This window comes from Phalacrocorax carbo, chromosome 19, assembly GCF_963921805.1.
Source record: "Phalacrocorax carbo chromosome 19, bPhaCar2.1, whole genome shotgun sequence".
NCBI classification, from domain to species: domain Eukaryota; kingdom Metazoa; phylum Chordata; class Aves; order Suliformes; family Phalacrocoracidae; genus Phalacrocorax; species Phalacrocorax carbo.
Genome location: NC_087531.1, coordinates 3,564,955 through 3,576,584, shown reverse-complemented (window position 1 = coordinate 3,576,584; position 11,630 = coordinate 3,564,955). Strand labels below are relative to the sequence as shown.

The window sequence follows — 11,630 nt, the reverse complement described above, 5'->3', positions numbered from 1 at the left end:
TAGGCTGGTACTTGTTTGGGAGGGCATGCCTGCTGCAGAGCAAGTTTGAGGTAGACTGAGCCAGAGAGAGTGAGAATTGGACAGTCTATACCACTGACCAGAATGCTCCCTGAGAGGGGATTAATGTCAGCAGAACAGTCTTTTCTCCAAGGACTCAGTAATGTTGTTCTTATGCAGGTGTTAGTTGTAAGGCTTGGATGGTTCTTGGACAAAGACTACAATGCAGATTTAGGCCCTGTGAGCACCCAGCTTGGTTAGTCCCAGGTCCAGGATGGCCTGTAAGGAGTCCTGTGCTTTGACTGCCAGACCGTGCTGGCTGCTCTCAGTTTGAAATGTACTGGGGCAGCTATTCAGAGTGACATGAGCTTATGCACATCTGCAGAAACACCTGAAATGGGGCCACTTCCCCTGTATCAATCACACTGGCCCTCAGAGTCCACCTTAATGAGGACTCGGCAGCTCTTGGGCTGCTTCCTAGGGTGAGGAGAAGGCCCAGCGCAGGGCGAGTTGACTCTGAGCTCAGTGCTGTTGGCTGGGCTCTGGTCTGCAGAGGGAGCAGTCCCATTTCTAGTCATCTGGTGGCTTTGGGCTGACCTCTACTGACAGAGCAGGCAAACGGCCACGGCCGAAGCTGCTGGAGAGCGAGCGTGGGGTCTGGGGCTTTGCTCTACCTGTATTAAAAGCTCAGTAGAGATCTGCCTGTTATAGGCCTCACTCAGGTCCTGCAGAACACCTCACCCATTCTTGGCCGTCTCCACCCCTTCTGTAATGCTCTGCTAATTGCTTTTGGTTTTCCGTCAACCTTTTTCCTCAAAGGCAGTAACATAAGTAGGCGGCGTAATCTCCGTAGGGAACATTTCTCCATGCAACAGCCAATCTAACAGGGCCCTGGTTCTGCCTCTGACCTTTTACAACCAGGTAAGAACAGAGGAGTGAACACTCAGCTTCTGCCTCCTTGGACTTTCTCTGCATTTCCCCCCTCTCATTCCACCGCCATTAAGTAATTCTTTTTTCCTAAACGCAGCTTTACTGTAAAGATTCTTGTTCAGCCTTCTATCTGGTGTGTAATCTCAGTTCTTTAACAGAGTTTTCTTAAATAGAAAAATACTTTCCTTCAAGCCATGCCTCCAGGGGCACACGGGAATTTTGTCTTTCACAAAAAAACTTCTCTCTCTGTAGTTTCAGAGGGGAACTGGGAAAAGTGATCTCTTGATGCCTCTGCCCAGAGGCTTGTAGCTGCTCAGAAGTCTGTGAAGCTCGGTTCCTGAACCTTCCTGGGTCTTGATGCAAGAGGCTTGAGGGGAATGGCGCTGCTGGTGCACTGTAACAAGGGAGCGCGCCATGTGTGCAAAGTAGGCATCGGCGTAAAAGGCCGAGAGGATGCTCTGCAACCTCAAGCATGTGGGACTGCTGGAAGAAAACAGTGGGACCTTGTGGTACTTAGCACCTTGGCAGGAGGCCACCGTGACTCCCAAAAGCATCCCCTGAAGATTTTCCCTCAAATGATTTGGTCAGCAGCAGATTATGAATCAGAACCTTGGTGTGCCACCTCCCAGCCCCCTCCATCCCAGAGGTATAGACATGCACAACAGTTTTCCTGATATCCCTGACTGCCCCTTCGCTGATTTTACAGGAAAGAACCAGAGAAACACTAATTAATTAATGATAATTTATTTATAAAACCTCCCAATAGTCTCAGAAGATCAGGAAAAGGGTTTTTCCACTTGAAAATAAGTACAAGAAGGTTGTGGAGGCCCCATCCCCAGAAGCATCCAAGGTCAGGTTGGACAGGGCTCTGAGCAACATGATCTAGTTGAAGATGTCCCTGCTCACTGCAGGGGGGTTGGATTAGATGGCCTCTAAGTGTCCCTTCCAACCCAAACCATGCTACGATTCTATGATTCTATGAAAGCAGTCTCAAGAGATTGCAACTTCTTTTGTCCATCAAAAAAGAAGGTAATTTTCTCCCGTGCTCCAAGGAAGTGGCACCGTTTACCCACAATGAAATAAGAATGGTCCCAGTCCTAGCAGAATCACTATAATCTAGGGTTTGAAACTAAGTGTGAGTGTTTCCAGCCTTGGCTGACCCACTGTATCTCTGATCAAGCATTCTACCTGGTTTCTTTCTCACTGTCCTGTGGACCTGGTGTGACAGTTTCTACCTGCATCGTGTTGTGGTTCCCAATCTGAACCATTCGAGCATGTTGAATGATGAGGGGCGGGATGCCTCCTGGACCATGCGTCATGTTGTAGTGGCCTGACGGGAAATGAAGCGGTTGGAAAGGAGGGGCACCCATCTGAGCAGGCATGGGGTAGCCAGCGGGGGGAGGTGGGTATGTGGCAGGAAGGACAGTCAAAGCAGGGGGGCACCACTGTCGGGGTGGTTGCTCCAGCAGCTGCGGCCATGTTGCTGATGGAGGCACCTGGGCAAGGGAGCCAAGGTTCAGAGCAGCTAAGTTCTGCAGTGTTTGATACTGTTCCTGATACAGCTGGAGTTTCCTTCTCTGCATCAGGTTCCAGGTGGCTTTCCTCTCATTGATCCTGCTGGTGGTAAAGGTGTTCCGCACTGTCCTGGAGAATCCAGGAGAGTTCTCATCCAAGGGCATCAGCCCGCCAAGCGTGCTGGGAATCTGGCTCCGCTCCAGGGGGTTCTCCTTGGGCACGAAAGGGATGACTGAGTCGCGCTTGGATGGTTTCAGGATGGACTCCATCAGAGCAGCGTTTGTCTGAAACATACACAGGTCGCATGGGAAGTTCTTGGTCAGCAGAAGGATGATGAAAGCAGAGTTTTCCATAGCATCCTGGAAGCAAGTCAGATGGCTGCGTCCGGCAATGAAGAAGTCCTCACAGAGTGTGGCACCATTGGGAACCCCCATCTTCTCCAGCCGGTCCTTGACTCGATGGGCAACAACCTCATCTTCACTAGCATGCAGGACAACAAAAGTGAAGAACTTCCCACCATCTGGCTCTGATGTGGGCACTGGTTCTAGAGTTTGAAGAGGAGGCCAGGCTGGAGAGGGGGATAAGTGGAGGTGAGGGGGATATAAGTTGGAATGGGGTCCCTGAAGAGGAGGGGGAAGGGTTGAGGAGGAGGAATAGGTAGGAGGAGGAAGGGAACTGGTTGAAATGGAAGCAGATGCAGAGTTAGAAGGAATGCCTGCTGGAACAGAGGAGTCCTCCATGGGCATGTGGGCAGGACCAGTATTCGCTGTAGCTCTTGAGTCAGGGAGACATGTAGATAATTGCTTTTCATCTTGCTTTTTGTCTGTGTTTTCTTTTGGTGCGTGAGATTCTGCTGCCACTGTGCTGGAAACATCACTACTTTCAACAGGTTGGTTCACAGCACCCAGCGTGGGCAGCTGCGTTTCAGGAATGGGGAGAGGTGGATGACATGAACTGACCTGCAGAACCTTCTCTGGTTGGGGGACTTGGGCACCTGTGTCCTGCCTGGGATGAGAGCTGGGTCTGCTGGTCCAGCTCGTTTCCTGCAGGCCATGGCTTGCTCTGTCCCCATCAGGCTGACCAGCACCGCTCGTCCTCCCTTCACACAGCCAGCTGTGCTGGGGGACACGCTCGTGGGAAGCAGGCTCGGTGTGAAAAGCAACTGTTGGCGACACACTGATCTCAAAGTGACTGGGGAAAGAGGGACTCCCTGAGGAGCGCAAGGTCTGTGGGCCTGAAAGGTCCGAGTTGCCTCTGATCTGCACTGGAGAACTTCTCACCACGTAGTTTGGGCTGGCCGTCTGGAGAAATCTTACACACTCATCAGATCTCAGTGCCTGAAATTTGTCACCTGGGCTCATGCTGATAGCAGAGCCGTGTTTTTCCTGGTCCTCAGCTGGGATGCCGTTGAGCGTGTCCCCCTGAGCTTCCTTGCTGGCGTTGCAGGCTTTGGTGGCAGCCTGGCAGGCTTTGTCCATGGCTTCACGACTGCACAGTTTTTCCTTCACCAACACTGAGTAGATCTCTGCCAGAAGCACCATGGCATCTGCATCCAGCTGGGGAGGCTGCAGATCCTCCCCCTCTTCCTGCACTCCTGCAGTGCCCAGTTTGGTCTGGTGGACATACTGGGCTGCCTGGTTATCTTGCAAGGCTTCCAAACAAATTTTTGCATCCACTTCTTGTCCCAGAGTAAGCAGGACCATGGCTTGCAGTAATTTGCTGCTGGGCCCAAATATCAAGTGCTTCAGTTTATATTTGAGGCTAAGGAGTTTATCTTGTGGGATCTGGGATAGAATATTCAAAACATCCTCAAAACTTGGTTGGAGCTCGGTGCTCTGTGCCATTTCATCAACTGGTGGCCCAGATGATGGACTGAAGCACCATGGATAGAAAAAACATATTACGGTACTTGGAGCAAAGGTTGGTTTCTCTGCGGTGCTCTGTGACGCCCTGGTCGTGCTTCACGTACTGCACAGGTGATAGCTCTTCGCTGCTTAGGGGCTCATCTTGGAGCTGGGATGTCTCTGTCCTGAAGAACCTGTGAGAAGAACACAGGACAACATTCAGAAATAGTGATGTGGGGAGCTGGGGGGTCCTCGCAAGGCCTGAGAGCTCCCAGGCTCTCCCTCACAGCTCTCATGTATTTTTGCATCTGGTCAGTGCTTGCAGGTCTGCCAGTGCTCCACGCATTATTCCAACTCTGTTATTAAGCAAAGAGGAAGTTCTTTGCATTCATTTCACATTAATTACAATTTTAAAAATAATTGCCAAACTAATAGTTTATCAGTATTTAGGTAAATCTAATAATTTATTAGTATTTAGGTAAATCCAAGTGTCTTGTCGCCTCTAGGCAGCTGGTTCCAGTGGCCTCGCAGGCTCCTTGCAATGGGCTGTCAAAGAATAAAGCGTGCTTAGAGGAAGCCCTTTCAAACTGGTCGTGCCAGAGGGGTTGATAACCCATACGCATCCAGCATCACGCTGCCTCATGGCATTGTGGATGTTCTCTCCGTCCACATCTAATCCCTGAGCTCTGCTAAACCCTTGCACTCACCAAAGGCCTCTGACCGGGATTAAATTAAACAGCAGAACTTGTCCGGAGTGGAGGAGTGGGTGCCTGGAGGGTCCAGGAGCAGCCAGGAGGGACACTGCTCGCAGGCCCTGACTGAGCTTGGTGGAAAAGTGTTCCCTATTTAAAGGGAGCACCAGCAAATGGCCCAAAATAGCTCTCAACTGGGGAAAGTTTATAATTTCAAATTGTTTTGTTTTTCCTATCTCATAAAAATCCTGTAATTGCCTAATGAACGAGCTCGAGCTGAAGCTGAGGAAGTTGCTGGCTCTTTTCATGGAAACCTCTGATTCAGTGGAAACGACGGCAGGAGGGGAGGCAGCCGAGACCTCCGCCGCTCGCTGCTGCCCTTCCGCCCGCTGAGTCACCCCGAGGCCCCGCTCCTCAGCCCGGCTTCTGCCGCCCCCCGCCGCCCTCGGGGCCGGGCCCCGCGGCAGCCGCCTCCCCCGCTCGCCTCGGGTGGAAGGGAAGCGGCCAGCCTACCTCCGGGCCGGTCCTGCTCCGCGGCTCCCCGGGCTCCCCGCCGCCGGGCTTGGTGCGGCGGAGGCCGACTGCTCCCGGTGCCCGGGCCGGGGCGAAGCGGGGCGATCCGGGGCGCGGCGGGCCCGGGCCCCCGCCGGAACCAGGCTGGCACACGAGGAAGCGGCGGGGCCCGGCGGCCGAGCGGGGCGTGTCCGTGGCGGGAGCGTCCCGGCCCCGCTGAGCTGTCACCTCCCTCCGGTGTGGGGGGGGCGGGGGAGAGCCCCGCAGCGCGCTAGCCCCGACCCTGGTGCCAGGCTCCGTCTCCACGTGAGCGCCTGGAGGTGTTAAAGCCGAGCTGGTGAGGATAGACTCGGCCGAGGAACCGACTTTCCCTCTAGAGAGAGGGACTGTAACCTGTCAGCGGTGGTATGAGCGAGGCCAGAAAGGCAAGGATGCTGGGTGTAGGGGAGAGCAGGAGTGGTACAGATACAACCTCAGAAGTACTGGCAGAAGCCTTAGGGACCCAATAGCAAAGATACTTTTCAACTGAAGATTGAGGCAGAACATAGGACCTGCTAAAATAATTTATTTCCTCCAGGAAGATTAATGAACATGCAAGTTACCCAGAGAAGTGATTTGTGAAATACAAGCTTCTCACCAGCTCAGGCTAAAGGGACAACATAACACTGCAGCTTTAGATGCACACACGAGACACAGTTCTTTGAACACAGGTCACGCTTTATTCTGAAGTCTGCTTGCCATTATTCCAGCCTTAGCGCAAGGACCATGCCAGGACATAAATTACCAAAATAAGTTACATTAGGAATGGTTACAAAGCATTGTTTGCTGGGAAAATAACCAACACCTGTCTCCCCTATTTTAATAATAGGATCTCCTATTACCATGGCAGAGTAACTCCTGCCTCATTTGCCAGCTGCTTAATGGCTGCAAAAAGGTTTCATGCATGGAGTTACTTGCACACAAACAGATGATCCCTGAAGTCACGTAGATGACTAGGAAAGATAATCCCACTGCAAACTGGCATGCTTAAAAGAAATCCCACCTTGCTAAGTGTTTGTGAAAGAAAAAGTGTTGGCTGATCCATAAAGAGAAGTGTCTTTTTGAGAAGCAGCCTCTTGCCCGCAGCTGTTCCTGGACTGCTGCAGGGCTGAGCCTGACCAGAAGCACAACAGGCAGACAACTTCCTTTCTGCAACACATTTTTAAACTCGTAGGAGAAGGGAAACAGTATCAAAGGTCAAGCCCATCATCCCCTCAAGGTCTCTGCAGTTTGAATGAATTAAAAACAAATCCAACATTAAAAATAATTTGAGACCACTTCTCTTTCACAACTTGTGTAAGCAAGAGTGAGTCATTCATACATACAGCAGGGCTGACTTAAAAAGCTGAAGTACAGGTCCCCATCTCCCTTTTAGTGCAGCAGCATGATTTAAAAAATAGTAACTCAAGATATGGAATCACCCCACCTTGGTTGTCAAGCCTCCTTGCAAACTACATCTTACTGTAAACTCAGCCTGGGACAGGGAGAGAGTAGGAGGCACTCTTGGCACCATTGGAAGTTGCACACAAGATTAAAAGATAAAGTGCTGTTCTAGCTAGGGAGCCTTAGCCAGAAGAGCTAGATTTTTTCCAGAGATCCTCCCCTGGTACATTAGTTTTTATCTCCTTTGCAGCCAGTGCCACCTCTGTGTCTTTCTCTGCCTTCTCTCCCAGCTTCTCTAGCACTTCACACCTTTGCCCTGGGATCTTCTGTGCTCCTTTTGGTTCTTTGGGTGTCTTGGCCACCTCCTTTGATGACCGAGCCTTTTTCAATACAGGTGATTTATTATTAGTCACCATATTTTTCTTCTGCTTTCTGTTATGCTGTGACACTTCAGCTATTGCCCTGAAGGGACCCACAAGCCAGTTTAGAGGGATGTTCTGAGTTACATACTCAAACAGGTCATCTAAGGACCTTCGGGCTTCTGTCACGTGGTCCTGGCTTTGGGTCAGGGTGGTGCTGGAGAGGTCCTGGAAAGACATAGCACTGGAAAAAGAACTATAGAGCTTGTGGATATTTCGAGCAGCCTGATACACAGCTTCTTGGATGTTGCTGGGGAGGCCTTGGATGCTGGCTTTCAGATTCTCATAAACAGGTTGTAGCTGCTGGGTGATGATATGCAGCATAGCTAGAGTCCGTGACTCTACCTGCTGGGAAAGAGATATAGCTCAGTTACTGGAGCAGGTGAGCTGAACACCATCCACCAGAGCCCTTCTAGGGATACCTCTGCTTGGGAGGCAGTTTTAACTTGGTTTCCTTTGGGTTGGGTCAGGCACCAGTCCACCCACAGCTGATGGAGCTTCTCCTGCCCATCCAGAGGCTTCTGGCCAACCTCTTGTTTCATAGATTCTATCTGATAGGAAAATGAAAGGAACAGCTGTATTGCAAGCACATACAATCAGAGAGGCATGAGTGCTTCCTTCCCAGGGAGGGATTGAAGATGACAGGCAGCTGGTGCAGGATGGAGGAAGAGCTTCCATCTGGATAGTAGGGCAGGAAGACCACAGACAGGAGGAAGAGGGAAAAAGCATGTTTGTACCAGTTTTATTGCCTGCTGTAGTCATGCGAGAGTATCCTGGGTGCTTTGCTTAATGTGCTGCAGTTTGTTCAGGGAGTGCTGGTAGGCTCGGTGGTGGACTTTGTTAGAGAGGGAACCCAGATGCACAAAGTAACTGTTTGCTGTTTCTGCTCCTCCACAGAAGCCATTCCAAATCCCTCCACAGCAGTAGCCAGTTTACCTGGAGGAAACAAGAAGAGATGCAGCTGTGCTCCACTCCCCCAGCTGTAAGTGGGGGGAAGAGGTGTGATTACTCATTGAAAAACACAAAAGCTGAAGCTTGGTGTGTAAACAGCAGAGGTTTGTAGTTGCTCAGATATCAAACTTAGGCTAGTCCCTGCTCAGTGTGTTCTCTTCAGACAAGCAGACTTGACAGTTAGGTTGAAGCATGCACCCATGTGTTTATTTGCCTTGAGGCTGATGGGCAAGGACCAGCTAGTATATTCTTGGATTCTGTCCCATACCACATGGCAAGTCAGTGTTGTCACCAGGTTGGCTGGCTGCCAAATTCAGAGCTACCTGTCTACTTCCAAAGATGACTCTTGCAGTGTCAGGTGCTCTCTAGTCATGTGGGAAAGGATTTGCATTTACAACTGCCAGCTAAGCTTTTTCTCATCTAGTTCCTCCTCTGTTATCAGGAGGTAGTGGTCCACCAGATCTTCTGATATACCCAGGACAGATTCCACACCACCTTCCACAGCTTGGCTCACTGCCTTGGCTTTGCTTATGCTGTTGGTCACCACTGAATTAGTCATCTCCACACCCTCCTGGATAGCCTCTCTGCTCTGCTCCAAGGCTGCATTTATTTTGCTAGCTATGGTGCCATATGCAGCGTCCAGAGCCATATTGACTGTAGAAGTGACCATCGATTTGGTCTCCTCAACACCATCCTGAACAGCCACTTTGGTTAGGTCCATCGCTTCAGTCACTGTGTTGGTCACAAGATCCTTTGCACCCTGGGCAGCCCCTACAGCAGCAGTAATAGTAGAAGCAACTGCAGACTTGGTCAGTCCAATGCTGTCCTCCACCATGTATTTACTGAGGTCCACTGCCTCTGTCACCTTGTTAGTCACAAGGTCCTTGGCACCGTGAGAAGCCTCCACAGCACTGTTGACAGCAGAAGTGACCATTGACCTAGTCAGCTTGACACTGTCCCCAACAACATTTTTAGTGAGGTCCACAGCTTCAGTCACTTTATCAGCCATTGCTTCTTTTGCCTCACAGGCAGCATCCATAGCAGATGTCACTTTGGTGGAAGCCAGCTGCTTGGTGTCTGAGATGACCTACAACAGGGAGAGGTAGAGAAAGATACGTTTTTTTTTCTGAAATAGGTTTTCCCTCCCTGAAGAAGCTTTCTCATATGGCTAAATTGTGCTTGCAGTCTTGTGGAAGAGCTGGGGAAGTCAGTACACCTATATTTACATGGTTCACTTCCACCTGCTGAAGGCATCTCTCCAGCTTACATCAGCTAGCCGTGCCTCCTCTAGCCCATACCAGAGACTGACCTGACAAGGCAGTGCTGCTGAAGTTCATTTCTCCATAGTCTTCTGTACCCATAACAGTTCCATCAAGCAAGAGATCAAGTCCTGGGTTCCCCAGGAAAAGCCTTTACTTTGCCTTTTCTTCAACAGCCAGCAAATAAGGTAAGGTCTCCTCCAGTTGATCCAGTCCTTTACAGGCATATTCATTTACAAGGGCAACTAGACAAGACAAGAGGTACCAGTTTATTAATCAATTTGGAGAGGGGTTTTTGAACCTATGATGGCCAAAGCAAGCAAAAAAAAAAAAAAATCACTACTCTGGGGTGGTATCATTAAAAAGTGAACAACCCCTACAATTTGGCAGGTTCAAATAGTCTTGTTTTCCCAGCTTTCTAGCTATTGGCAGCACATTGCTCCAGTTGGAGTGTAATACTTGCCCCTGGTGGGTGGGGGGATTGGTTTAAAGGGTTAAAAAGTGTTGGGATGAGACAGACTGAGCTAGATCCGAGATGGACACTGCTACTGCCAGTTGGGAAGCTCATAACTTGGAGCAATAGAGGAAAAGCCAGGAGTTTTTGCTTAGTGACTTAAAGAAACCACAGACAAGAAGCCAAACTTCATTTCTGTTAGCAACAGTTTCATGTCTGTGGAACTCAGGGGGTTCACTGAGCAGCTGGGAGCTGCTGAGTGGAAGCCTCAGTGCTACAATTAACTAGAACAAAGTGATATAGGAGATGGATATCGCCAACAGGCACATGAAGCTCCCCTCCCCACCTATTCCTCTGTGTAGAAAGGGTCACTCCAGCCTCTTCACTTACTTTGTGGCTCAAGTTGGTTCAGGATGGGTTGTGCCCCACCAACCACACTGCCCACTGCGACAGCAGCTACAGTCTCAGCCACATTGCAGACACCACTGAGGCAAGGGTGCATCTCCTTGGTATAGTTGTAGGCAGATGAGACCAGGTTGAATGCAGAGTTGAGCAAGGGCAGGCTGGTTACCCGATTAACAGCGCTCTAAAACCCAAGAGAAATAAGTGACATTAGAGGCCCAGCCTCAAGCTGGTGAGTGAATACAAGCCATGTGTCTATCCAGAAAGGCCCTAAGGGGACATCCAGTCCATCTCCTCATCCTTCTTAAATTCAGAGTTGAATGGACTCATTCAAGCACCACTAGCAAGTGACAAGCCAGAATGAAAAGTTTAAGCTCTGGGCTCATCAGTTCTGAGTCACACTGGGTTTCAGCACCAAACCCAGATGTGGAAATAGGACCTATAACAGCTCATGTTTCAGAACTACTTGCACTACTTGAGCCAGCCCTGAGGTTTTCTCTTGAGCAAAAAAAAGTTAGTGTCTATATTAACTGAGTTTATATTTAGCCACAGCTTCATATAGTTAATCTTTGTGCTACTCCCAGCCTGGGTTTGAGGTGCTGACAGAAGTTAGTTTACCAGCATACCTGGCAGCAGGTAGTTGAACTGTTGCATGTTAGAGTGCTAGCTGTCCTGGCACCTACCGCTTGCTGCTGTTCCTCAGCTTTTAGCTGATCTTTTTTTGTGGTCTTCTCTGATGCCATGGTGAATTCAACTGCAGCTGAAAGGAAAAACAAGAGTGTAACAGCATGAGTACAGCTTAATTTCCTCCAGTGAATGAAAGTCTTAGCAAAACTGGTGAAAAGCAGAGGGCAAAGTTGGGATCCTTCATTCAACATGTCCTAGGAACATTAGTGTGGCATCACAAATCTTTCTTGCAAGGGTGTGAAGATATTTGAGAGGCTCCTTGATTTATGAAGGACAAGGATTTTGAGTCACCTCCCTTAATCCCCAAACAGCCAATTACTTTTAATAACCATCCTACTTATTTCATTGCCGATAGTGTTTGACTGGCTTCAGAGTTGCAGGTTAGAAGTGGATGAGAACTATCCTTTCTGTCATGCATTTTTTTCCTGCTACAGATGCTTCTGGTTCAGATTCCCACTGCACAGGCTTTTTGCTGGCCAAGGACTGGAACGCTTGAAGGAAAGATGCACCCTGCAGAAGCGGGGCTAATGGTGGGAATCGCTGAA

General features: G+C 49.8%; 2 protein-coding genes across 3 annotated transcripts; both read right to left on the bottom strand.

Moving 5' to 3' along the window:
• Nucleotides 1-1,655: 1,655 nt before the first annotated feature.
• On the bottom strand, nt 1,656-5,723 carry TICAM1 (TIR domain containing adaptor molecule 1). The gene is made up of 2 exons (XM_064469284.1): nt 5,492-5,723; nt 1,656-4,480 (listed from the first exon to the last, which is right to left on the bottom strand). Exon 2 carries the CDS (start codon nt 4,284-4,286, stop codon nt 2,112-2,114), a length of 2,175 nt encoding a protein of 724 aa, XP_064325354.1. The 5' UTR covers nt 4,287-4,480; nt 5,492-5,723; the 3' UTR covers nt 1,656-2,111.
• Nucleotides 5,724-6,098: 375 nt separating this feature from the next.
• On the bottom strand, nt 6,099-11,409 carry LOC104047386 (perilipin-3). Of its 2 annotated transcripts, none has more exons than XM_064469300.1 (3): nt 11,025-11,409; nt 10,387-10,582; nt 6,099-9,787 (listed from the first exon to the last, which is right to left on the bottom strand). In XM_064469300.1, exon 3 carries the CDS (start codon nt 9,320-9,322, stop codon nt 8,675-8,677), a length of 648 nt encoding a protein of 215 aa, XP_064325370.1. In that variant the 5' UTR covers nt 9,323-9,787; nt 10,387-10,582; nt 11,025-11,409; the 3' UTR covers nt 6,099-8,674. The 2 variants fall into 2 exon arrangements, with proteins under 2 accessions (XP_064325370.1, XP_064325371.1); XM_064469301.1 differs by having other exon boundaries at nt 11,082-11,161.
• Nucleotides 11,410-11,630: the final 221 nt, after the last annotated feature.